We start from the raw sequence: 27704 nt of genomic DNA on the forward strand, positions 1-27704 counted from the left end.
TACGAGTCTGTGTTTTCCTAGCGTGGGCATCACCTGTTCCGTCTGCACGTCCATGTATTTTTGCACAATAAAAGAGGGAGACAGAAAGGACAGGAAAGAAAAGACAACAAAAGGGAAGAGAATATCCGCGAAATGCGCTGCGCATGACACATTTGACGCCTCCAGAGGCAGTCGGCCAATTACGCCCGTAAAGTGCTGGCGTGAGGCGTGTTGCGCTCTGTAGATAAAAAAGTTATACCGCTTTTCCTATTGGTGAATGGACGGCGTGCCGCGATGGGTGATCCACGTTGCACGCGGCACAGAAAAGTTTTCTAAGGAAACCCGGCTTATGCGAGGAGTCTTCGTGATCTCCTTGGGTATACTATTACATGCACTCCGTAAGCATTTCTTAGCGGAATTTCTAACGAATCTGTTCATGTAGGAAAGTGTTGAGCGTGTATGTGTGTGTACACACGTGGTATTAGCGTATTATTTATGTTTTTGCGCTTGATTCGTATTCTTGCTGGTGCTGCCATATTTTTCTTTGTCTGTTTTCTATATTTTGAAGTGAAGATGTGTAAAGAAGTGAAGATATTTGAATTTCCGTGTAACGTAAGCATTATGTTGAAGTCTTGCCTCCTCTCTGCGGAGAGACTCTTCCAATTGGGAGATCGCATTGCATTCGAGCTTCGAAGTCACAGAAAGCCGACTTCAGTTGACTAACACTGGGCCGTCAATGGAATTCGAACCTGTATCCTCACAATGAGCGTTCAGCTCAGTGCCCACACGACCGCACAGCGCCTCCTTGGCTGTACCGAAACGTTCAAGGTTGGAGCTGCACGACTCCAACAAACTCTTTTGTTGCGATTGATTTGTCAATAATCCGATGCAGCTTAAACCTGGCTCCGCTATACATATACCAGTGCCATAAACTCCAGACTTAGCCGTCTCTACACAGCAGATTAAAGTGACTTCCCAGCTACTACTACTGAAGATGTCTACAGGAGATATGTACAAAACAGGAAATTCAAATTCCTCTACATATATCACAGGTACTTAGGCCGAACTAACTTCTCACTAATTGCATGATTCCATAAATGATTATCATATCGTACAAGATTGACTCCTTTAAAACGGAACATGCAATTCGTATATTTACGCTCACAGCGGCAATGACGAGATATCTCGCTATCTCGCCAAACTCGATGTTTTGTATATCGGCAAACTGAAGATATCTCACGTCCTTAAAACCATCTTATTTCGTCAATGGTAAGTTTAACTAATTCTATCCAGAGGGCTTTGTTCTCCAACATGCTTTCCACCAACCCCCCCCCCCCCAACCTGCCAGATAAATTGCCAGTAGAAAGAGTAAGCTTTTGTCCAAAATTTGATAGCAATGAATGAACGCGAGAATTTTGCCACCGGACTTATCCGGTTGCCGAAACCTCTTCAGCTTAGTTTCGCGGCAGAATCTGGAGCGATAGTTTTATAACCGAAAAAGAGTAAGCGGTAGTTTTTTCCCTCGCGTTGTGGTGGCTTAAAGAATACAGTACTCTATAAAATAATAGGAAAAGCCAGAGTAAAATTTGCATTTCGCAGGGGTTTCAGTGATTTCCACTGTGGAATTTATACAGGGTGATTCTAAATTCAGGGGCAAACTTAAAAAAGGTGATTATATGGCTGGCTCCTAAACAAGCATTTTTGGTCATAGAATGTGCTGTCGAATCGCAATAGCGAAGGAGGTAGAGGGTGTTCGTGATCAACAGCACTTCACCAAAAACATAATTTTCCAACGGATTTGCCGCGATATGTGCTATCAACCATTCGGTGGGGGGGGGGGGAGTATGTGGTACATATTCACTTTCGGATTGGATTGGCGTTTGTTTTTCATTTGTGCAAGGACCATCAAGGTTATGCCGCGCCAAACAATGAACAAGTGGTATAACGATTTGTGGTAGATTTGCGTTACCCAGGTTGCACCACAAGAAGGCCTACCACAGGGGTCTTCAACCTTTCTTGAGTCGCGAGCACTGCATATTCCCATCATCAAACGAAGAGTATTCCTGACGGCAACGTTGACACAGATATGCCTGAAATCTGCAAATTTGTAATACTTGAATGAAATTTTCACAGGGTGTCTAATCGAAGCGTTGATCAAGCACTTGCGAGCACGAAAACGGAACAAGCACTGAACACTCTTGGTGCTTCGAGGAGTACCATGGTGCTCGCGAGCAATAGGTTGAGTACAATACCCTGTGTCCTGGAATGTTTGATTGCATTTATTGCAGAAAATCCGTTGGAAAAATATGATATTTGCTTGACGTCGCCCAGCGACATGTCACTCTGTAAATCCTGTGTGCGCGGTGCTCTTTCGACGGCCTCGATTGAGCCAATGGTACTTATACTGTGCAGACCGTATTTCGCAGAAAATGGGATAGCACAACATGCCAAGCTTTGCGCAGTTATATCTATGTTCAAGCCAGGTACATCTTACACGTGGGGGGGGGGAAACTTCGAGAACTGGAAGTTAATAATTGCGGAAGTTAAGTTAATTGCGTTTGGTAAAGTGCTGTTCCGCCCTCATTAAAAAAAACCCTCAACCACCTTTGCAATTGCGGTTCGACCGCTCATTCTATGACCAAAAATGCTTGTTTAGGAGTCTTATGTCACCTCTTAGAGTTTGTTTCATGAATTTAGGATCACTCTGCAATGCGGATCAGAAAAATTTCAAAAACCGCTAAAAGGGTCAAGGTCAGCGCAAATCGATAAGAACAAATTTCTAAGATCTCAAGTGTGTTATTTTCTGTAGGTAAAGAAAAGTTCTAAGTTCAAACATGCATTCCATTCAAACTTCCCTTCTTTATAGCGATAATAGCCAGGGTACGCTATGTCTTGGACTTCAGTTGAAACACTTCCACAGTTTGAGAAACCTTAAGAATCTTTGTTTCCCTGGAGGGTAGAAAACGCTTTTATCTTATACCCGAAGCTAAAAAGAACGACACGGGCACACAAGAGTGTTCCTTTCATTAGTGTAATGTCATTCATTCATTAAGCAGTGGAAAAGCCAACCCACCTGTCACTTGATAACGACTTGTGAGTTCAGCGTAAGGGGAAATAATACCCAGCGTGTGATGGCATCTACGTACAACCTAATTTGACGGCTTATAACTTCCGCTGCGAGCGAAAGCACAGCAAGGGAGTGAGATTGTAGGAGGGGGTAAAGGTGCAAAAGTGTAATTAACTGTTAATTAGAACACAGGGGTAATGAATAATGAATTCAAAAACAAATATGTATATACAGGAAAGACTTTACGAGGATAGCACCAGACTTTTATTACCTCTGGCTGACAAACCTGGTGGTTTTCGCCCGTAACTCTACGGCTTGGTTCGAAGCTTGTCGTGGACCCCCCCCCCCCTATCTTTCTCCCCCTCCTTCTCCCTAATTAATGCTAGAGATATGTATTAAGTATCGGCATCGATATAATTAACGTTCGGAATTAGTTTCGAGCTTTTTACTCCCGTAATGAGGTACGAACGTTGTATCAGCTGCGAGTTGCTGTTGGGAAAGACCCGATAATCTCTTGCATTGCATCCTGGAGATTTTCGGTTGTACTGTAACAACAACGTTGCTTACGGTGTAAAAAGACAAATTCCGGGACAAAAATGGCGAAAATTTGTATGTCTCTCTCATGGCTCCTTTACTCACATTATTTGAGTTAATTACTTCCGCGAGTCTATAGACGAAGATTTTGTATTTATATATATTGGTTCGATGGGATAGGTTTCGATTTTGGTAGGATTTTAGAGAAACTCGGTATCTCTTAATTTCGAATTTTGTGGATTTTCCTTAACTTAATGATGCAGTTAGCATGAGTTAAAACTCTTTATAAAACGACAGAAACTGTTGAGAGTCAGGAAAACAAAAACTTCTCGAGAGGATAATTAAATTTTCCTTTACTGAAATTAATTAGCACGTTTTAATGATTTTTCTTGGGGGGGGGCAATAATTGTTTTTATCGCAAAAAATTGTCTTATAAACACTTTTAAATTTTTAAAGTGAATTTTTTATATTATTTTCACATAAGATAATGGAAATACTTGAAAAATATCACACGAACAGATTTTGAATTATTAAAGAAAATATCTGATTTGAATTGGTAATGATATCATCAAAATATACTCGAGCGTAATATTCTACGTAAATTATGTGAAATACTATCAAAATGACCGATGGGGGCTATTAAAACACCTTCAAATTATTTTATATGCCGCTGATAAATTTACATGAATAAATCTATCGCTAAAATTATGTTGATAACTCTTTTTATAAATAAATATGGTGATATGGAAATTATGAATAAAAATTCATCATGAGATATAAATAAGTGTTTTTGTTTTTATTTATATTTATTGCATTGACTTCACACTGTGTGTTACCATAATATAATGAAAGTAAACATAATTTCTTGAGAAAATATTTATTTTATATCGATTCTTGGGGGAAAAACTTAGCTGGCAATTTGAATTTTAATTTTCTGATAACATTGAAAAATAAAACTACTTTGTAAGCTAAAACTGTTTTTTCGATGAACATTTCTATAACAAGGATCATGAAATTTAGCTTATGAAAGAATATTCTCCTGCCGTTGCCGTTTTACATCATAAATCGATATCAATAATCGTATTAACTAAATATCGGTATCGAGAATTAATAGAAGCCAGATAAGTTTTGTTTTCTAAATGCATCTATCCGATAATATTCATAGTTTCTTTCACACCAGGGGTCTTCAACACATAGCGGCCCGCGGGCCACATTTGGCCCTGGGAGCTTTTTTTTTTGTTGTGGCCTGCCGATAATTTTGAAAAAATTGGTGAAAAACAATTAATTTTTGGAATTTATTAAATAAATAATTCTAGAACAATTGAAAGAAATAATTTCTGAAACAAAAAAATTTCAGAATTAGTGAAAAAATCAGTGAAAAATTAGTTTAGAACTTATCAAAAATGATAATTTTTAAAATAATAATTTTTTTTAGATTATAAATAAAACTCTTCAACTAATTTTTGTCCCTGTTTAACTCGGAGCCCAATCGGCCCCTTCTATTAAGATGACACTAAATAATTACATAAATTGGAGGCCCGCGGGCTTGTCGAGAAGTTTCAATTTGACCCGTTGTGTCTGAAAGGTTGAAGACCCCTGTTTTACTCAGTGGATCACACTCATCACGTTACCAATTAGACCGTTTTCCCACTTAGTACGACAAATTTTCCCGGTCTCTATACTTTTACCAATACTCATAGAGATTTCCTGTTTACAGCGTTTCCCCACTCACAAAGTTTTTTTCATGAAGGATTTTTGAAAAACGTTATAAGCGGGATCCACTGTATCAATGAATTAAAAAAAAAACCAGTATAACATGTGATAGAGAGCACTACATACAATCATGTATTAATTAATTTTCTGTCTTCTATTTTCAATGACTTTACTGATCACTTCAACGTCACAAAAACTCATGCAAAGAACAAATAGCAAAATTTTTGATTGAAATGGAAATGAAGAGAATAATCTAGAACTGGCATGCAGGAAAGTATTGAATGTTATTGCTATTTAAATTTTGAAGCAATGTACAGGGTGTCTCACGAAGAGTGTCTGAATGGAATAAAAATGTCACGTTTGATTCCAAAAGTTGAGTAAAATTTTCAAAATAGGGAACAATTCTGCTCAGATATCAATGGAAAATGAGCATTGGGAAATTATGAAAATTGCATCTTTTATACGGCCATCAAATGAAAAATATTAATTATTAAAATTTGCTTCTCTATTTATTATGGAAATTGGAATTGAACTATTGGATTGGAAATGAACTATTTGGAATAAATTTGTTAAAACATAGATGATTGAAATTCTTGATTTTTAGCATTTTGTACCAAGAAGAACTTAAGGAGCCATCTCTAAGGTAATAATCAGCCGTTAATGAAACCACATTCTTTTTCATTTACCTTTACTATAATTTCAATTGTTTTTTGAGTGACAAGTAATTCAGTGTTTGCAGAAGGAAATGAATCCGCAGCTTCAGAGCCCCAAAATACTGAACGTCTAGCATAGTGTTAGTAATAGAATCGATGTAACGAATTCCACAAAAGGCATTCTCTCAATTATAAAAGCCGTAAATTATGAAACTATAATACAGTGAGATAAATTTACTGTTGAAAAAAAATATTCTTAATTGATATTATAAAACAGAAATTTATACACTGAATGTTTCTCAGATATATGTTTAATAAAAGCAATATTATAATAAATACAAATATACCTGCGTTCTTCCAATGTAAACATATTCAAGAAATCAAATGTCTCTTCATAGCTCAAGCCCCATGTACGACCAAAACCGCGCGTAGGTCTTCTCTGCAACCCGTCAACCAAGTCTATGTCCCTTTGTAGGTATGGTCTCCATAACCTTACGGCATGCTCTAGTCCAGGACGAATTAAGAATCGGAAAAGCGGAAGAATGATTTTAGGAGAGCGTGAAGAGACCTTTTTGAAAATGAAACCGAGCATTCTATTCGATTTTCTGACCACTGCTTAATAATTTAGATTCAGGAAACCTAACCTGCTCTCAATGAGAATTCCCAAATCGGTGACCCTTGTTGCATTTAGAATAGTAATACCATTCAACTCGTAAGGGAAACGTGTAATGTTGGAACCAAAATGAGTGACCATACACTTGTCAACCCTAAAGGTCATGCTTCTTTCATTAGCCCATGCTGCAATCATATTCATGTCCACCTGGATCATCTCCCTATCGCGTGGATTCCCGACTAACTATTATCATTAGCTTCACGTCATCTGCGAATTTTCTAACTATGCTATGAATACCCTAATCGAGTTTATCTATATAAAGTTAAAAAAGTTTGGGCCCAAGGACACTTCCTTGAGGAACTCCATTTTTCACACATGCCCAATCAGAAACTTTCTTGTTCATCGTAATTCGTTGTAACTATCTCTTAACCACGATTTTATCCGATTCAGCAAGTTGTCCCCCCAATCCCAACCTCATGTAAACAATGTAAACGCTTCAAGAGTTTGCCATGTTGGACCAGATCGAATTCGTTCGGAAAATCAAGATAAACAACATCAACGTTTTTTATTATAGCCTTACCCATACGTGATCATAGAAGCAAAGGAGCTTGGTTACCCATGACTTCTACTTTCTGAACCCATGCTGATTTTCCAACGAAATATTATTCTCGTCTCTATCCCCTGCACCAATATCATTTTAATAGTAATTGTGTTGTAATTTGTAACTAAATGTTTGTATTCATGTGTTTTTATGTTTGTACCTATGTGTATGTTTGTATTTGTATATATGTCTGTGTTTTTGTGATTTTTGTTAATTAAAAAAAAAATTCCTAAACTAACAAAAATATCCTAACCAACGTTGCTGCATTGAAACAATTTCAAATTAATTTCTCATCTATGCCTGATGGAAGGATTTCGTAAAATCCCTTTACAGGTCATAAAGTGTGTGCTTGCGTTATTTTTCTGTTTTTCACTTTTTTGTGCAATCTACATATTTGTTTTGCACATGTAAAATGCCGTTCACTGTGTTTTTGTACTTTTCTCTTATTTCGTGCCTAAGACTTTGAAATAAATTAAAAAAAACCTGCCTATCATACAAGGAGAAGAAGAAGGAACGGGGGAGGGGCATCTGGAATGACGGAGATTCAGTTTTTTTTGAAAATCAAGAATTTTAATCATCGATATCTCGGCCGATTTTCCATTTGAATTTTGTGGGAGTAGATTTTCTTCTAAAAAAAGAGGCACAAATATTTTTTTTTTTTGAATTTTTTTTTATTGATCTCATAATTAGAGCTATGATCACTTTTAGGACCAACAATTACCAACGTAAAATACTCCGGTTGGCGATTAAAGTTATGATCAAACTTTAAGATTTGTTTCTTTTGAAATAAACCGTAGAATAATTTCAGTTCCTTACGAACACTCATCGTGAAACACCCTGCATACGAAAGTAACGTTGCCGCATGCTTGGACAAGACGAGTCTTTATATTGGGAGCGAAACGTAGTTGTTATAGTAGGATAGATACATCATGCGATCGAGACTAAGGTTTCAATTTATAGAGAGCATGTATATAGAAGATTATACAGAAAGCTCACACGGTATGAAGGTCCTGACGGTGCGCAACAATATGAGACACGTCATACTGGCCATGCGTCAAGAAGTCCTGGCGATCATTCTGAGAGAGAGCACGAGTAAAGGTCAAGCGGGGAAAAGAAACAAAGCACAAACTAATGAGTAAAAAGGTGTTATCAAAGATGCAATTAATCAATTCGTATGCAAAATTATACCATTTACCAATGGCCTGAAAATTCATGTTCAAAAAATAAGTTTTTAGTATTCTATAAAAAAACAAATTATGATAGTTTCAATTTTTGAAAACTTTATGAACATATAATTATGTTTTGCATTTATTATACGTATATGAGATTATGTCTTTAAATTGATAGATTTATTTCGTTGAGAGGTTCAAAGCAATTTTATAAATAATGTAGGTATCCATAAATCGATATATAGTTTGAGATTCGATATGATCTGACTAAAATCGAAAAAAATTTAAAATAAAATTCCAAAACTATTAAACTAGAGCACGTTGATTCAGGCTTTTTTTTTCCTATTTTCGAACTTTTTTGTAAGATTGCCTTTTTTTAAGTTTTCCTGTTTTAACTGCATATTCCGACAATGTTTTATGCTTTTCCTAATAGCTTCAAGGCCATATTATATAAAACTCGGATGTTTCAGGTTTCGAGAACCTCAAAAGCACACATTACCTTTTATAAAAATTTCAATTCTTAGCATTATCTTTTTCATATCAGACATTTCTTCCCTCTAGCCCAACCAAACGCAAATAGGCGGTAATGCCTGAGAGACAAACAAACACCTCATGAAACAAGGCATTACCAGGCATAGAAGTAACAAAGACTTTTCATCTCTGCTATACATTCATGTTAGTTAATAACGTATCTAGTTGAATGATCATAATAACTTTTGTTTGTGGTATATGATATATGTAGTATTAAACTTAGTTTGGTTAATGGATGCAGTTATTATTAACTAATAAGGAAACACAGACAGAGTAAAATTTTTAAACACTTTTCGGATCCTTTATATCTGTTTTCCTGTTTTACATTAATTATAAATGCTTTTTCTCCGTGAATATTTTAAGCATTTTTAGTGCTTTCTTGCCTGCTTATTTTTACAATTTCTAGTTGTTAAACTTCCTGTATCTAATTTTACATGCATGTTTTTGTTATTGTGGGAGCAAAAGTAATCGGAATATTTGTGAAATTTATTTTATCTGAAAATGAATTGCTGTATTTTGAAGGAAAAAAGGTTTATGAATTATTAGCGATTAAGTGTAAGTATCTTTCATAAGCAAATTCCTGAATTCATAAGAAAAGACGCTGATTATAGTTTGAATGTATTCGGTGATCTTCCGTCTCGGCATTAGTGCAACATCTACAATAATACATAATTTATTTAGCGAATTAGTAAAATAAGTATACGTAATATACCTTCATGTCGAACATGGCAATATGGCGGAAATACCCAGCTTTTCCATCCGCGACAGGCAAGCGAAGAAAGTAATGCTTCTTATCTTCGGCGACGAATGGTTCGTCTCTCATTTCAACCCAACCATAATGAGCATCCTCTTGCAAATGCTGTAACAAGAATGGAGAATATATGACATGATATTTCATCGATGAAATTTTAGTGATCCAATAATACCCTCACTTACGCATGACATTTTATTCATGTGACTGAACGTAAAACTTTCATAAGCTTTCACGAGAGTCACTAATATGAATTTCAAAATACAGTCGGCCCCACTAATCGGATAGCAACGATTCCAGAAATACCATAATAAGCGGGGCATCCGATTATACGGGGAACAATTCAAATGTTATTTTACAACTTCAGTATAGTTTGCATATTGAAAACTGATGAAGAATCAATGCCAATAAAGCTTTTCTAATAAATCTGACATGAAAAATTAAATAAAAATTACATTTAATTACAACGATTACAAAACTTGACATTTTTTGCTTTTCATTAGAAAAGTTAGCGCCTTCTATTGGCTCAACACAGAATAAAAATAATGTACGTATTGAAGACAACTTGAATACTTGGAGGCCAGTACCTTCTTTGAAATGTACTTTTTCTAAATCTCATTTTAGTGTAACATATTTTTCATTAATTACAAATGTTTCATTTAATAAAAAAATTTATGTGCATACTGGTTGATGTGTATCAAGAGTTAATGTGTGAAGCGTAATATTCGATTAGGAGGGGGAAATGTTCAATTATCATATTAAGCTGGGAACTTTAATATTGTCTCGGTAGGAGAAATTTCGGTGCCGGAGGATTTTATCCGTTTAAGCGGGATGTCCGTGGATCCATTATCCGATTATGGGGGGGGGGGGGTGACTGTGTATTTGCACATATTTTTTTTCATAAATTCAACTAAAATAAAATCTAAATTCTCATGCATCTTCCAAATTTTTTCCCTCAATAAATTTCAATTTCCGAAATGTATTTCCATTAAAAACATCGGGAACGTAAACAATAAGATGAATATTTAACATTATTTTTTATGGCATTTTGCAGAACTCTAAAAAAACACCACTTAGTTATATTTATTATGTATTAGCACCTGCTGTAGAACGCGTTTGTAATTTTGACACATTTAAATGAAACCTTGTCAAATTTTCTGACCATAAAAACGCGTAATTAACGACTAAGAAAAAAAAAAGTCTAGGAAAGCAGAGTCTGGAAGTCACTGAATAATCACATCGTGAAGGGAGCTTCCAAATATCACCTGTGATTAATATCTTGAATGAAAAAAAAAAAATGAGCTCTGGTTTTTCTTCTTACGTAACAGCTCAAATCCTTGTTGGGTTGAGAGTGCTAATCAATCACTTTATAATGGAAAAGGATGGGGGGGAGAAAAAAAAAACACTATAGAAAAGTATATACGGTGAATTTATTTTTTCCTCTCTTGATTTTAAAGAATTGACTTGGGATATGCAAACAATTGGTTGAGAGGTTCACCGACAGTCTGTGTACCGAGAGATAATGAGAAACACACACATACTTTCGTTGGAATATCCCAGGAGGAAACAAAAAACTTTTAATTCAGGTTTATGAAATAACTAAGTTTTTTGAATACTTGTGAGGTGTTCAATGTGTGAAAATTGTTTTATTTGCACATAAATTATAGCGTCTTTTGATACCAATTAATAAAAAAGCCCTCGCGATACACAACTGAGTTTAAGACTTCATTGAACCCTCGGGGTGTATAATTTTGCTCATGGCAACGATTGATTAATTTTGATATTTTTTCAACAGAATCGTCCAGTAAAAATTATTTGCAAAATAGCAAAATAATTCAATGAGTCTTAGTTAAATTTAATTATTTAAAAACTCAAAGAAAAAAACATTATTTTCATTTTCTGTACATATAGGGTACATACACACGACTGGTATGTGTTCTGTACATACATACGGCTCTCTGAGACCGTCCATTCCTTTGGGAAAGAGCGCAAACCATCCCAAGATGGTCTTTCTGGGCGGTCAGTGGTCATGTCTACCTGCCTGTCTGTCTGTACCAACATACAGGGTGATACAAAGGTCTGTACATACAGTACTTAGTCCTAATGCGGCCGGCCTTTATCTCATCAACCGTTTGTTGTATAGGTATCATTCCCGTTTAAAAAATGCTCAAAATGAGTTTAGAAATATCCCTGTAACAGTTTCGAGTGTGACAAAACTAAAAAAAGCTAAATTTTTATATAGACATCCTGTCCTAAAAAATTCAATTAGAAATTTATTACTCTCTATAAATTTTTTGGGACTTACCAAAAAAATCGCATTTCTGAAGACAATATTCACAGCGAATACGCATCTTTCTCTCATTTGAGCTGTTCTTTCCCAATTTTCTTTCGATTTTTGTATTCAGATATCTCAGCAAATATTACACTTGGAAACATGAATTTTTTGATGGTCTCAGAATAGACAGAGCAATAACTTTCTGATTGGGTTTATTTAAAGCAGGGTGACCAAATAAAAATTTAGATTTTTTTTTATTTTGTGGCACACTACTTTCATTCTCAAAGTTGGTGCAGGGTGATTTTTAAACGCATGTTGAGCATTTTTAAATTTGAACTCATACAATGCACACTTGATCATCATCTCTACAATGAGCAGTTGATTAATTAATTAATTTAATTTAATCAAATTTCTGATTGCGCCTTTGTGATATGATTTTATACATCTTTCCATGATTATTTATTATTCGCGCCCGTTGCACTTTGACTTTAACTTGATTAATTTGATTCTTCTTTTTACATAATTTTTAATTTCCTTTCACTATATGCAATCTTTGACGTATCAATAAATAATGGTTTTGCCGGAAATGCCCTGGACCTCCCCCCTTCTGTCGGGGCTGAAGAGCTTACATTGCTTCTTGTGACAGAGCCTGGTTTCTCCAGTTGATGAGATAATGCCCGAATCAGTATTTACAGGTCAACCTGTATATAAAAAGTGTTTACTATAAATTGTGTAGATGGGAAATATATAAAATCTTAATTTATATAGCGGCTGGTTAATGAATGACTAAAACATTATAGAAAATATTTTGCATTTCGCAAAATTATTTAGATGGAAAATTTAGATAATTAATTAAATAATAGAATAACTCAAAATGAATAATGGGAAAAAACACAGAAAAAAATCCCATAAAATTTAAGTTCTTGAATTAATTATACATTTTTCGAATGCATGTGGGGTGTTTAAGGGGTCTCTTATAACTTTGAACATGGTGAAAAACTTTTCTCCAATGCGGTGGTTCCTAACGTTGGGCCCACACCCCACAAGGGGTTTATCTATGAAGGTTTTGAACCTTGCGAACTCATTTTTTCGTATCAATTCAAATTTTTAATTTTTAAACAATTTCTTTTTTGATGACTTCTTTTATTTTTCTCTTTCAGTGGAAAAGGGTGGGGGGGAGTTGACCAAGGGTTCTTAATGTTGTGCTCCGCGTAAAATTTGTGCCAGTAGGATAAAGTCCACAGACCCCCTCCCCCCGTGCTAATAAAATGAAGAAAATGAAGGCCACCGAACTCCTTTAAAAAATAATATTCTGTGTATAGAAATGAAAAACAATCAGTTAATTGTTTTCTCATCCAAGCTCACGGACTCCCTCTCTTCGAGGACCCCTGATTAAGAACCAGTGCTTTTGACTAAGTAAAATTAGAGGGAAATGGGGGGGGGGGCTAAAATCCTTGTAAAAATCCCCCCTAAAAAAAGGTTAGAAACCACTGCTTTAATAGAAACATCATTAAAAATACTGCTTAACACAATTTGTTTGTTTCAAAATCTTTGCTCATGTTCTTGACTGTATGCACTATCTTATGCCGGTCTAATGTGTGTGTGTGTGTTTCACCATACCTCTTATATTTACTTTTTTGTAAATTTTGGAAAAAAAAACCATTAAAAACAGGTTTTGTGCATGATAAAATATCATGGCATCAATGTAATTGAACGAAAAACATTTCAAAATATAAAAGGAACTGCTCAGTTCATAAAATGAAGCAAAAACTTGAGATTTCATTGTCTTTAATCTCATTTAAAAATACATTTCAAATTGAATTTTTTTTGAAATTGAAAATTTAATTTTAAATAAGATTAAGTCAATGAAATCTCAACCTTTTGCATATTTTGAAATGATTTTTATTCAATTACATTGATATCATAGTATATTATGATGCACACAAGCTATTTTTAACGTATGTTTTCGAAAGTTTACAAAAAAAAAAAAAAAACTAATAGTTAAACAGTATTTTAATGAAAAAAAATATATATTAGAGCACAGTTTTACATCATGTTAAAAGGTATGAGACGCGTTAATGTGTGAAACTTGTTTTGTTTGCACATAAGTTATAGTGCCTTTTGATACCAGTTAATAAAAACTCTGCCGATACATCACGGAGTATCAGACTTTGTTATTGCCTTGGGGAGCCTTAAGTAATCAAGCTCATGGCAACGATTAATACATTTTAATAGATTTGGGTGGGTAAAACTTCTTTTACAAAATAATTCAATGAGTTTTAAATAAATTTATAATTTTTTCAGATACAAAAAAATCATTATTTTCTGTACATATATAACACGTATTTACAATACTTTCTGTAAATAAAGAAGAAAAAAAAAAAATCTCAATTTATATTGCAGTTAGATTATCAATAAATCAAACATTTCAAAAATTATTTTACATTTCGCAGTTTTCTTAAAGATAGAAAACTTAGATGATTAATTAGGAATAATGAAAAATGAATAATGAGGAAAAGCATAGAGAACAACATATAAGTTTTATGTTCGAAAATTAACTACAAATATTTTGAAGATTTTGGGGGGTGTGTTGTATGTATGAAAATTGTTCTATTTACTCATAAATTAATTAATCCTCCTTTTAATACCAATAATTAAAAACCTCGATAAATAACTGACTTTCAGACTTTATTAAACTCTTGGGAAGTCTTAATTCTCATGGCAATAATAATTAATTTTAATATTTTTTAAACGGCCTTCGAATAAAACTTAATTTACAAAACAATATTTAGAGTTTTAAAGTAATTTAATTCATTGAAAACTGGAAAATCATTACTTTTCGTGCACACACGCATATATATATATATATACATGTAAAATAATTTCTTTAAATGAAGTAGAAGAATATCTAAATTTATTATATGTATATAAAATTATACAGTAGTTGATTAATAACTCATATATTTTAGAAAATATTTTGAATTTAACAATTTGCTTAATATAGAAAACTTAAATTATTAATTAAGAATAACGGAGTAACGTATAATGAGATTATACGAGAGGGAAATTCAGAAAATTGAAATTTTAAACATGTTTTAGATGTATGGGAATATTCTAAAAATACTACACAGCAAATATTTTTCCCCCCGAAGGAATATTTCATGAAATTTCACGATTATTCCATCAATAAAAATTTGTTGCTTTATTGATTGAAAAAATTTTTTTTAATCTAATTCCCATTTGATTTGATTTCCACTATTTGATTAAAATAATCCATTCAAATTTCGGAGTTATTGGAAGGTATTTTCTGAATTTTATATGGAATTTTATTTATATATAAAGGATAGTAATTTTTCACTTTTATGAAGGATAAAGGGTTTTTGTAGAAAAAGCTTACCTTTTTACACTTCCATTCGTCAGCTTCACGACAGATGCTTATGATGGATGAGTTTTGAATTCTCCTTACCCAAACGGCCATGAGACTGTTTTCGTCTACCCATTGTATGGAGGTAATGTAAAACTCTCTAAGGGGGAAAAAACAGTTGATTTAAAAAATAAATGTAAACTTCATAAATAGTGAAATATGGAAAATAATTTGAAGAAAATAAAATACACAGTGCTGTAGAAATTCTAGAAAAACTTTGAACGCATTAAAAAAAAAAATTGTATATCGATAAAAATTCCCATAATCAATCAAATTGACTTACTGATTGTGCATTTGTGGTGGTGGCGTAACTTCTGCTAATGTTGGCGATGGTTCATCCAGATAAGCTATGAATAGTTGTACTTTCGGATTTGGCTTACCAGGCTGTTCAATATTTTCGGAAGAAAAAAATAATAAATTGAGTGTGTGTGGATGAGAATAGGGTGGGATTACACTATGAAAGTTTGATAAAAGATCTTTACAAAACTTGAAAATAAATTCCGATAACGATGTTTGTTATATTTGATTAAATGTAACCGATGCGCTCCCGGGACCAAAAATTACATCATTTTGGTGACGTTAGGATTTATATGCAAATCAGTTGATATTTATTAATTATCAATACTTCACCAATTACAGTTCGGATTCTTTTGAACTTGTTTTTATGTCTTTAGATTAGTTTTTTGAAAGCATTTATTGACGTTTATGTGAAGTTACTGCACTTATGTATGGGATCATTATGTATGGGATGGAGTCACAAAAATGATTTAACTGGCTATATGGAATGATTACATTCGGACGTTGAAAAAGAAACAGCTTGATTGAAGTTAACTAATTTTCTAGCTTGTTATTCAGCATTCTCAAGCGTGTCAGTCGGCGGTGTAGACATACACGATCAAACAGCCGTGAAAATTGTAGGGGAAAAAGTTCCCCCATAGACAGTACAGAGATCGTCGCTCATCATATCATCTATTTTGGCCAGTGTTACACCAACACCATAAAAGTTATTTTATAAAAATCTTCATAAATTGCATAAAGAAATATGATAGCATGATGTCAACTTTGATGAAGACGAAGAAAACTTTAATAAGACGATGATACTTTGAAAAAGACGAATGTAATCTTTATAAAGATAACTCCGGTAAAGGCGATGATAACTTTGATAAAGACGAAGATAACTTTGATAAAGACGAAGAAAACTTTGATAAAGACGAAGCGAAAATAAATCTGAATAAAATATTTAGAAAAGTTGGCAACATGAAAACACGCTGCATTCGAGCAAAGGCAACCGATAAACTTATTTGTTGCATTTGCTCGAAAGTAGCGTGCTTTCATGGCGCCAAGTAGCGTGTGTATCTCGGGGGCCTAACACCAGCCTAAGTGCTAATCGCTCAGCAACAAAATAATATTTGCCGGAATTTACCAATAAAAGATCCTATTCATCAATTTCAAATCGTACGTAGTGAAGAGAACTACGTCTCATGAACATGAAATAATGCAGTAACTGCTTGTGAGGCTACATTTTATATACATAAGGAAAGGGGGGGGGGTCATATTTTGTCCTAGGAGTACATGTATCGACATTAAAGCATTAATTAGCGAATGTGGTTATGATATAAAATGAAATGAGACTAATATCACTTAAAACGAGGGTATCATAAATACAGTACTAATGCAGTTATAGAATTCGCATGATTCAATAATTCCATCGATACTGACATGAATGGAAGTTGATTTAAAGAGGGAGGAATTCCCCCCTTGCATTATCAAAGCGACTGAAATCCTCATTTCAGTTATCGCGTTCAGCAGATCACTGGCTATCAAAGTATCCGAAATTTGAAGAGAAAATAACTCAATCGATATGGAACGCTTTCCTCGGAAAGCTTGATTATAAGTATACTATTGATTACAACTGCGTCGCTTCAAAATAGTTCAACCTTGATGATGATTGCTATAGAAAGGAAAGTAAAAATATATATCGATATATCGCATCGATGTCGCTTCTAGACATTGAATAAAACCGTAAATGATAGGCTATGGACCATAGCGACGACTATTCATGGGGCTGGATATTGATTCAATAACTGTTTTGACGTGTGCCAGATCCAAACAATAATCCTTTCGCTGGAAACGTTGCTGACTAAGCAGTCTTTTCATTCACATGATTACGGTAATGATACCGATCGTTAGGGAGTAACGATCATTACGATAACAATCGACCACCTGTCGAGGTCGCTTTTGAGATCTAAGCGCATCTCATACTATAACAACCTTCACTTTGGACATATGACGATGTCGTTGCCCGAAACAATGCCAGAACGAGAGGATGCTGCATAGTATTTCCATACGCAATAAAGGATTTGCGGATTCACGCGGGAATCGAAATATCAGATAACGCATTAATAATTTCCAATAATTTCCAGCTATTATGTGAGTAATTGCCAATATTTCCGTGTTGATTGAAATGAAATGTTGCCATGAAATCAAATTGCAAAAACTGTCTTAGAATTCTAAAAAAAAATTATCTTAGACATGCAAGGTCAGAGGCCATCTTTCCATGGTCACACTATATGCAATTTACAGATATTTCACAATAGAAACAATTGAAGACGTGGAGCACAACTGTGATCCTTTAGGTCGATGTATTCATAAAGTTTGTGTACCGTTGCCAAGGAAGTCCGCCACAGAGAGCAGGCATTGACATAGCTGTCTTCAACATGACTTCAACACGATAGACATAACATAAAAATTCGGGCACTTGCCATTTTCACTTCAGAATATTTAAAGAAAACAGGTGGCAACACACACCACTATGAAACAAGCATAACTCTGACAACATAAATACGTTAGGGCCACGCATATAAACACTCAGAAGCACGCACGCACATTCCTGCATGTACCACTTTGTTAGAAATTCCCCAGAGGAATGTTTACCAGGTGCATGTACAGCTTGAGCATTATAGCGCTGAGGAAAATGGCTTACCCTAGACCAGCGGTTCTCAACCTTTTTTGACTCGCGAAGCCCTTTCTGATATATAATTTCTAGTATGACGGAGCAATGCCCAATTTTTTATTTATTCATCAAAGTTTCTGATTTATTTTTGTTATTTAAAAATATTTATAATTATTTTTTCCTTCAAATTTACTTTTTTCATTTTCCTCGAGCGGCAGCGGAGCTCCAAGGGCTCCGCGGAGCACCGGTTGAGAACCGCTGCCCTAGAAGATAGTGTACGTGTCACGCAAGTACACGTCAAAATGGCTGAGAGCAACAGGCTTGCAACGGTAAAATATTTAACCATTGCACTTCACTCACAATTCGAAATATGGGTGGCAGCACAAAAAATTCACACAGAACACTAGATACGCACTCAGACTGTTAAGTAGCCTAAAGCACGCACGCACACTTTCGGCACAACTCAAACGGTAGTAAATTGCCTATTGTGTGCGATAGGTGAGTTTTCGATATTGATGTGTGCCTATTCGCGGTTCTTTGAAATGATTCTTGTTGGACACTATCGGGGAGTGACGGATAGACGTTCATTAAAAAGGCGAAGCAGAAGTGGGTGACACAAGTTTGGGAACTGTGTGGATCACAATTGTTTTACAGCATCGGAGCACTAAGAGAAGCCGGATGTGTATCTAATGTTCCTGGTTGCATGTGGAAACTGTATACATACAGGGCGTCCCGGAAAGGACTAATCGATTGTAAAAAGAAATGACTAGGGAAAAGCGATCGATAAAAGAATAAAACAAGCGGTATGTCTATTCTGAAAACCTTAAAAATCTGATACAGAAGTTTCAAAACTAGTTACAAATATTGTCGACAGGGAGGCGCTGTGAGCTTTGATCGTGGTTTGGAGTTCAAGAAATAGGTCATAAACCGTCTTTTGCAAATAGTCGTTGCAATCACATCACAATCGATTCAAAAATGTGCACCTTTCGCTGCACGGAGATGGCATAAACGATCACTATGGACCGGCACGTCTCAGTTTTGGGACAATTTGTCGCCTGCGGGAGGATCGACGAGGAACTTCGTGTTTCATGTAATATGGAGGGCCCAACTACACCGTAACAATAATTTGTGCCTTTCTTGAGAAACACTTCGGGAACACACAGTTCATCGCATTGAACTATTCCATATTTACTGGAACAGGCATGGATTGACCTCCATGCCCATCATCTGCTCTTACGCCCACAGAACTAACTTCTGTGTGGGACAATTTGAAGAAAACTATTTTCCGGAAGAACCTCCTGTAACACTGGGTGAGCTTGCAGAGTTGATCTGTGAGACAATGAGCGTTCATTTCCATTGAGACACTGTAGAGGGTGAGTGAAAATTTCATTCTTCGTTCGCACCATCTCTGTGCTGCAAAAGGTGCATTTTTGAATCTATTGTGATGCGACTGCAACGACTGCTTGCAAAAAAGGACAGTGTATAGCCTATTCCTCGGTTCGAACCCCACCGTCACCGCAGTGGTGGTCGGCTGAAGTTGGTATCCTGTGGTTCTCAACATTTTCTTCGGTGGCCTTCATTTTCATAGGCGCAAATGCGAGCCGATCTCCCCATTAAAAAGGCTCGCCACAGAGAGTAACAGGCCTACATCGATAAATTATTCAATCATTACACTTCACGCATAGTTAGAAAAACTGGTGGCGGATACGGCAGCACTACACATAACAAGCATTACACAGAAACAAAAACTTCACGTCAGGTTTCACTACACGTACACGCACATTCCCCATTCCCGCATGTGCCAATTCATTAGAGGTTCCGCATAGGAATATGCACGAGGTGCATGTGTGGTTTAGAAGTAGCCTATTCCTCACACTCCAAACTGCGATTACAGCATACAGTGCCACCTGTCGGCAATATCGATAACCAATTTTGGAACTATCAGATTTTTACGGCTTTAGAATAAGCATACTTGTTTGTTTAAGCACAGCTTGTTTTATTCTTCTATCGATTCATTTCTGGAATCCTTATTGAACACCCTGTATTTATGAATCACCCTATATATATATATATATATACACACACACAATTAAAGACACACACACACACTACTTATTTATGTGTGTGTGTGTGTGAGTGAGAATCACAAATACAAATACAAATAATACAATACAATACAATAATACAATACAATACAAAATTGTATTTGTATTTGTGTGTGTGTGTGTGAGTGAGAATCACCTTATCACCTTTCATAAATATCTACATTTCAAGACACTTGTAACACTTGCATGTCACGTACCTTTGGGTACCGCAACTTGATGGTTTGTGGATAGACATTGGTATAGGAACCGTACCAGGGGTACGTCATCACATTGACTTCAGTGTCGTTGAAAACGAGGAAAGCAATCTTTTTGCCATCTTCAGACCACCAGATTGCGTTGTTTTTCTTGAATACCTCAGCTGCGTTACATTATTAGCGATGGAAAAAAACAAAATTCATAGAAAACCCGTTATTGAAACGTATAAAATATTTTTCTTCGCAATATGAACAATACAATAAATTGGGAGAGAAGTAAAAATACTCGCTCTAGCCATTACTTTGATCATTTTATTGAATCAAAGATTACTACTGTATATGATTTCAAGCTTGAAGGTCAAGATCAGGAAGGGTGCAGGACTTTTTCAGTCCACGGGTCTGAAATTTGTATGTATAGTGGTAGTAGTACTCGTATTTTACGGGACATTTCCGTAATTTTGGACAACAAAATCCTTATACAAAAAAAAATGTCCCGTTTTTTCCCCCGTACTTTCAACGAGACTTGCTAGATCTTTTAATATTTGCTGAAACCAAGAATTAAAATTATTTTAAGATATAGATTATATTATGACAGAGTTAAATATAATAAGTTAAATAGATTATATTTCCCGTCGTTGACGATTTTTCAGCGATTTTAGTGATAGTTGGCAACTTTACAAATTTTTGACAACTTTATTGGCTATAATTAGCAACTTTTCTTATCTTTGACAATTTTTTGGCTGTAATTGATGATCTTTTCGGCTCTGATTGGTGACTTGCCTTTTTCAATTCCTTTTTTGTCTAGAAATGACAACTTTACTTGTCTTTGATATATATTTTTTTGGATACAAATGGCAACTTCGCTTGCTTTCGAGAATTTTTTTAGTCATAATTGAAATTTTTACTTGCCTTTGATAGTGTTTTTGGTGATAATTCGTGATTTTTTTTTGTATGGATTCCGATTTCCTGTGTTTTTATCGGGGTGACATGGTCAGCCTAGGTATAGATACTATTGTTAATTTCCTACCAGAACACATTTCGTGGGCCATTTGTAACGCCTTGGTGGGCCGCATTTATCTTGCGGGACGGATATTGTGCACCTTCCGGTAAAAATGATCTAGTACAGCCCCGTGAGAAATTGTAATGTATTAGATTTGTACTTTAGTGCACAATATAAATCTCAGCTGAGCTTCAGCCTATAATTATAATAACAGATGAAGTAGTTAAAATGCGAGAAAAATGTTTAAATAATAGAAAGAAATAATTCATTCTGAATCCAAGAAACAAATATTTAGGGCAAAACAAATTACAAAATGCTATTACATGAAGATACATAAGAATAACGAAATCGTACATAAGTAGCGTCTACGTGAAGCGTAAAAAATTAATTGCTATCCTAATTCCATTACAAGATTAAACAAAAGTAGAGAGAATTAGAAAAATATCAAAAAATGAAGATAAAAGGTAAAAATGTTCTAAAAAGAAATCCTCATGTAAATTTCACTGACTCCAATTTAAATACAATATTTTTTATTGCGTCTAACAACAACATGGTAAGTGCGAAATACACGTGCATACAAATGCTCCTAAACAAACATTTCATTAAATTTATCGCGATAATATAAAATAAACCGAGTAAATAAATAACCTCTTAACTTAACATAAATTGTTTCCAGACAATAAACATTTATTTCCTAACGTTTTTTGTTCTTTTTATAGTGAAGCCAATTTCTCCGCCAGAGCTGAGAACATTCTCCTCTTCCCATTTTGTAATACTCTTCTCCCCTAACTCAAAAATACTTAAATTGTCTTCTTTTTTTTTATAGCGGCTATAAATTTTCGTTAACAAGAAAACAAGGCTTTATAGCGAGTGATAATGACGTACAGTTCTTTATGTATAATACTGTATAAATTCATTTATACATGAGTACTGACCTTCGTATAACCAGTCTGGAATGCCGTTGAAAATGACGCCTTCTTCTCCTGTGCTTGTTACGGGAATGGGCTTCTCGGTAGGGTTGTAGGCGTTCATGTAATAAACGTTGTTCTTGAGAACGTACACCTTTAAAGAAATAAGGTACTGTGTATGTATTGTTTTGGTACACTTACGCATTTTATGTCGTTTTTTTCCCCTATTTAATTAGAAAAAGTTCAACACGTTGTGAGAGGCTGTAGGAATTTCAAGGTTTTACGATCCGTATTTATGTGTCGCTGAAGATTGACATTTTCTCGTTTAAGTTTCGATATCCTACATTCGTTTAATTTAAGATTATTTGTAGAATTTCCTGAACGGAGCTCCGTCGTTTTTATTTATCAGGATCGCGGACTATTTCTGGAAGATCTATTAAGGAATTTTGAAAATATGTTTTGTTTTGGGTCTTGTTTATATCTTTAATTCAGAAATCCTACGCTTTTAATATATAACTCTTATTCTTAAACAAAAATCGAGACATTTGGAATTCTGAAGAATTAAACAGTTGATTAAGTGAAATGTCAACTGATAAAATTTAAATGTCATTAGTATTAATTTCTTCAACCTTACTGTGTTATGCAGAAATTTCTCGGTAAATTTCTTTGATGTAAACAAATAGAATTTAGTACATCAATCGTTGTTTTGCACACTTTAAATACTGCACTTTAAAAGAAAATTTTTTTCACTAATTCAAATCAAAAATTATTTCGCATACTTTCCTTTTCCTACTCCTTTTTACATACTGCACTGTAATAGAATTGTTTCTTTTTTTACTAATTTCAGCTAATTTTAGATGATATTTCCAGTGGATGTTATGCTTTGTCATTTTTTTCATAAAATAAGTCGGTGTCAAATTGTGTAGTGTAAAATTGACATTAAAAGTACTGAAAAAGTGCTGGGTTAGGAAAATAGCCGAGTAGCCAATATAAACTATGTATTTGTAAAATTTCTTATGTACATAAAATTGTTAAGTTGACCATTTTCCAAAATTTTATTTAGTGATTCAAAACCCTACGGCAGGGGAAACACCGCTGACGGACGGTCCCCATTAACGTGGTTTTCATGTATTTCCTTCCCGATTAGCGGAGGAATACAATAAAATCGGGCAAACTCGATTTTTTTTCCAAACTCTAATTTATTAATTTTTGTTCGTAAACAGGGAATTTACCATATTCAAGTAAGATTATATTGAATCCCAAACTCGATTTAGTAAATATGATAAACCGTTAATTAAAAACGTAAATTAACTGAAAAACTAAATTAACTTAATAATGAAGAGAAGAAAAATTATACATTTTTCCATATTTATCAGACTTTCCAACTTTATTTGGGAATTATGCATAACCACCAGTAAAAGTGATGAATGTAGTGAAATTTAATCAAACTTTCGTTATCGAGATGATTGGTGATTATGCATGATTTCCAATGTGTAACACTTACGCAGCAACATATACATTATGTACATTTCAACAGTGGAATGCATAGGAGTTAATGGGGCATAGGTGAATGCATAGGAGTCAGTGCTGTTGTGGTGGGTTGGTAAGATACGGAGTCAGAGATGGGAAGAGTTCAGGGTACATGGCTTCAGACCCACCCACAGGAAAACTAGAGACTTTAAAAAGAAATAGGATAAACATGTTGAGGTAAATCGAGAAGCGATCCATACTTAGATTAAAACAAACATAAGTATTCTTTATGGGCATTGTATAATATTTTATCATGCGTATATATTGTTTATAATTTTTGTTAATTGCATTTTTAATTGGGTTGCTGTATTTTTGAAATATATGACATCCATATTTTTATGGACATCTTCTTCTCAGCCACCTCATTGGGCATTTTACCTGTTGTGGCGTTGTATTTGTATTCGTAATTGCTAAACGTCGTATAAATTTGAAAGTCGTATAAACAATGTTCAACCGTATGTCGTACCTCCCCATTAGCGGAAAACATTTTTGGAGAGGAATTAGCTTCTTCACTACTTCTTCTACGGATAGATGGCGCTGTAAACAGCTGCATGAGTTTCAGCACATAGCAAGAACGCAGTACTTGCATATTTGAAACAAAAAATACATGATGTTATTATCCATAGGAGAAGAAGAAAAAAATTCTAGTCTTGAAAGCGAAAAACGGTGAAAAATCAAAAAAAGGAAGAGGAAAAAAGAAAAGGGAAAGAGGAAAATATTTTTGAAAAAGGAAAAGTTGAAGAGTACTCTCTTCTTTAAAAAAAAAAAAAAAAATTTGCTTCGCGACAAAATCTCTTTATAGATTTCAGTTACTTCAAAAGCCAAGATGTTTAAAAATTTAAAAATAACTTTTTTTTTCCATCAAAAGATTTTGAAGGAAAAGTTTTTTTTTGTTTATTTTACAATACATACATTTTTTTTAAATAGTCAAAATGACTTCGCTGAGTCAACACGCTAAAATTAAGGTTGTTCTTTTGAAAATGTGTATGCAAATGACTCAATTTAAAAAGAATTTAAAGTGATAAGCTGTAAAAAAAAAGAACAGTCAACATTATATTTTTTCTTACTTAAATGTGAAGCACAAACTCTCTGTTTATATTAAAAAAAACAGTAAAAAAAAATGCAAATTTTGTCAATGTGCAGGGAGTACAAAATTTAACTATAAATAAATTAAATACTTAAAATTCTCTGGATGATATACGGAAAATAAAGACAATACAGCATTATTGATTGTACCAGTAGATTTACGTGCTCTTTGAATATATATTATCTCTTGGTTGAATGTATGTTATGAGTGGTTGAATATATAGTTGAATATATATCATGTAATTCTAAATTCCTTTACTGATATTTTCATTGAAGTAGAAAAATTTAAATATCTAACGATTGTTATATCTCTTTTTTTTTTTGCTTATTCATATATATATTGGGGATCATTAAATATGGTTGATATTTTATATCAACCTCATTAAAATACAAATTACTATACTATGTATATAATGCATTTAATATACGTTTCCATAGGTTATTTTTCGAATTTCCTGATTATGTATGGAAAACGTTGAAAATGACAATTTTCAAGAATCACTCGATAGTTATAATTATCGATTATATTAGAATTCTGTATGCCACTTACCATCTGGCTGCCAGTCTTCCCCCAAGAAACATATTGGAGCAAGGCATTGGGCGTGTCAGACAACAAAGGCTGCGTTTGTCTGAAAGATGTCAAGTTATTAATCGTCCAGGAAATTATTTTGAAAAAAAATTACCCAAATAAAATATTTATTATTGATATGTGCCATTTTGTGGTGAAAAAATTTCATTAATTAAATGTTTCCATTAAATATTTTCCGTATCAGAACTGTATATATTAATAATAAAGAGATGATATTTCTATTAAGTTCAAGAGAGAAAAAATGCAAGAAAGGTATTTATTTGGTTTTTTCAAGTGTAAATTACTGCAAAAAAGGATTTTCCGATTAATTAAAACTTCCGTCTTCTAACACGTGTATTCTGCAAGGGATACTCACTCTGTACTGATGATGTATACTTTGTACTTTGCGGTGTAGGAAAACGTAAATACCTGGAAGAAAAGCAACAGTTGCAAGATTATGCAATTACTATATATAAAACCTTTTAAAATACAATTTTTAATTATATGAGTGATTTTGTATAGGTATATCTGTATAATATAATTAATGCATTCAATATACGTACCTGTTCATTCTCGTAGGATAGTAAAATGTATTTTCTATCTGGAGATATACTGTATGTGTAAGTGGGGATTTGTCTCTGTAAAAAAAACAAACAAAAAAGCTAACGATTATAATACTAATATATTTTACATTTATTAAAGAAAATATAAATTTTTATTGACGAGAAAATATAATCTTGCTATATAAACATTATTTCAAATAGGAATATACAATACGAGTACGGAAATGTGGCAAATAAATAATTCATGCTGGTGGTTCAATTATGTGAAAAAATATAATAATTTCATTGTTGAAAGTTGTTAACAATACTCATCTTTTTGTAATTATATCATATTATTCGGATTTTAACATTTGCATTTTTTTTCAAATACTTGATATTTTTGCAGCATCATGGTCATTCTATGCACTCTACTCTGATAAGACTGTAATCTATGAATTATAGTCGGTTCCAAATGGCTTAGCTTACTTTGCGGTAGCCAAAACATTCTTCATCTTTTATGTAACTCTACATCACATGACTATACAATTCAATATTTTGAACATTAGGAAAGAAACTCATTAAATTTCAAGTTCGTATATTCTCTATATTGCAAAGTTTATTCAACTGATTAAAAAAATATTGTTAGGCAATTTAACGGTCATATTCTGAAATATGTATATTTACTGCATAAATGTCAAACTCTTCAACGAAAAGTTAAAAGTAAAGTTTTGCGATAAATTATATGGATCATAATTTTATAACTATCAAATAGTATTTAAGATTATATGCACTATAGAACTTAGAAATTAAGATGGCAATTCATTGTGAAATATATATATATACCCCGAGTATAAAGATGAAACGTCATATGACATGACATTTTTAATTGCTTAGACAGAAGAGCTATTATGTCTCACTGCTATTATGCTATTAGACTCTTGATTAATATATACGTATATAAATATATGAGAGCTATTATGTCTCATTGAAAACAACATTATAGGATAATCAAATTAATTAAAATCTTAGAGGAGAATGCTTTAGAGCATATACTTTCAATTCGTAGCGAATCCAGAGAAATGTCTGAATTTCATCATATCTCAAATTAAACAAAATATCCAATTATAAATTTAATAAGGAACTCAGTATGAAATCTAAAAAAATAATTAATTCGAATAAGATGATATAAATTTTATTTCTTGTTATTAAAACTGCATTATACCTGACGCGTGAAGTTATTTGAGATTCTTGTTTAACACTAGACGCTACTGAGATGCATTTTTTAGGAAATAAAATTATTATTACATTTCAGGCGTAAGCAAACATACAGTGTGTTTAAAAAAGAAAAGAAAAAAGGACTAATTTCTGTAAGGTGCAGAATGCATTCGAATAATCTGTGTATTTACATGTATATAACACAACTATTTTGACATCATTATACAATTAACAATTATGTGAGAAATGATAAAATTGTTTGCCAATTGCGGCGACACCCGACGTTCTTTCTG

At 33.8% G+C, this 27704-nt stretch overlaps 1 protein-coding gene across 3 annotated transcripts in view; it reads right to left on the reverse strand.

The window, feature by feature from the left end:
• LOC149082608 (inactive dipeptidyl peptidase 10-like) overlaps positions 1-27704 on the reverse strand; it is a 528870-nt gene that overhangs the window by 27775 nt on the left and 473391 nt on the right. For all 3 annotated transcript variants that reach the window (XM_089235873.1, XM_089235875.1, XM_089235874.1), the window contains exons 5-13: positions 26218-26292; positions 26031-26083; positions 25637-25715; positions 22498-22624; positions 20566-20726; positions 15594-15694; positions 15284-15410; positions 9573-9719; positions 8157-8236 (exon numbers count right to left, since the gene is read on the reverse strand). In XM_089235873.1, the coding sequence (XP_089091999.1) occupies positions 8157-8236; positions 9573-9719; positions 15284-15410; positions 15594-15694; positions 20566-20726; positions 22498-22624; positions 25637-25715; positions 26031-26083; positions 26218-26292 (950 nt within the window). The remainder of the gene's footprint in view (positions 1-8156; positions 8237-9572; positions 9720-15283; positions 15411-15593; positions 15695-20565; positions 20727-22497; positions 22625-25636; positions 25716-26030; positions 26084-26217; positions 26293-27704) is intronic.

Source organism: Pholcus phalangioides, unplaced genomic scaffold (assembly GCF_987345545.1).
Source record: "Pholcus phalangioides strain wild (caught in Gottingen) unplaced genomic scaffold, Ppha-v1.0 ptg000009l_1, whole genome shotgun sequence".
NCBI classification, from domain to species: Eukaryota; Metazoa; Arthropoda; class Arachnida; order Araneae; family Pholcidae; genus Pholcus; species Pholcus phalangioides.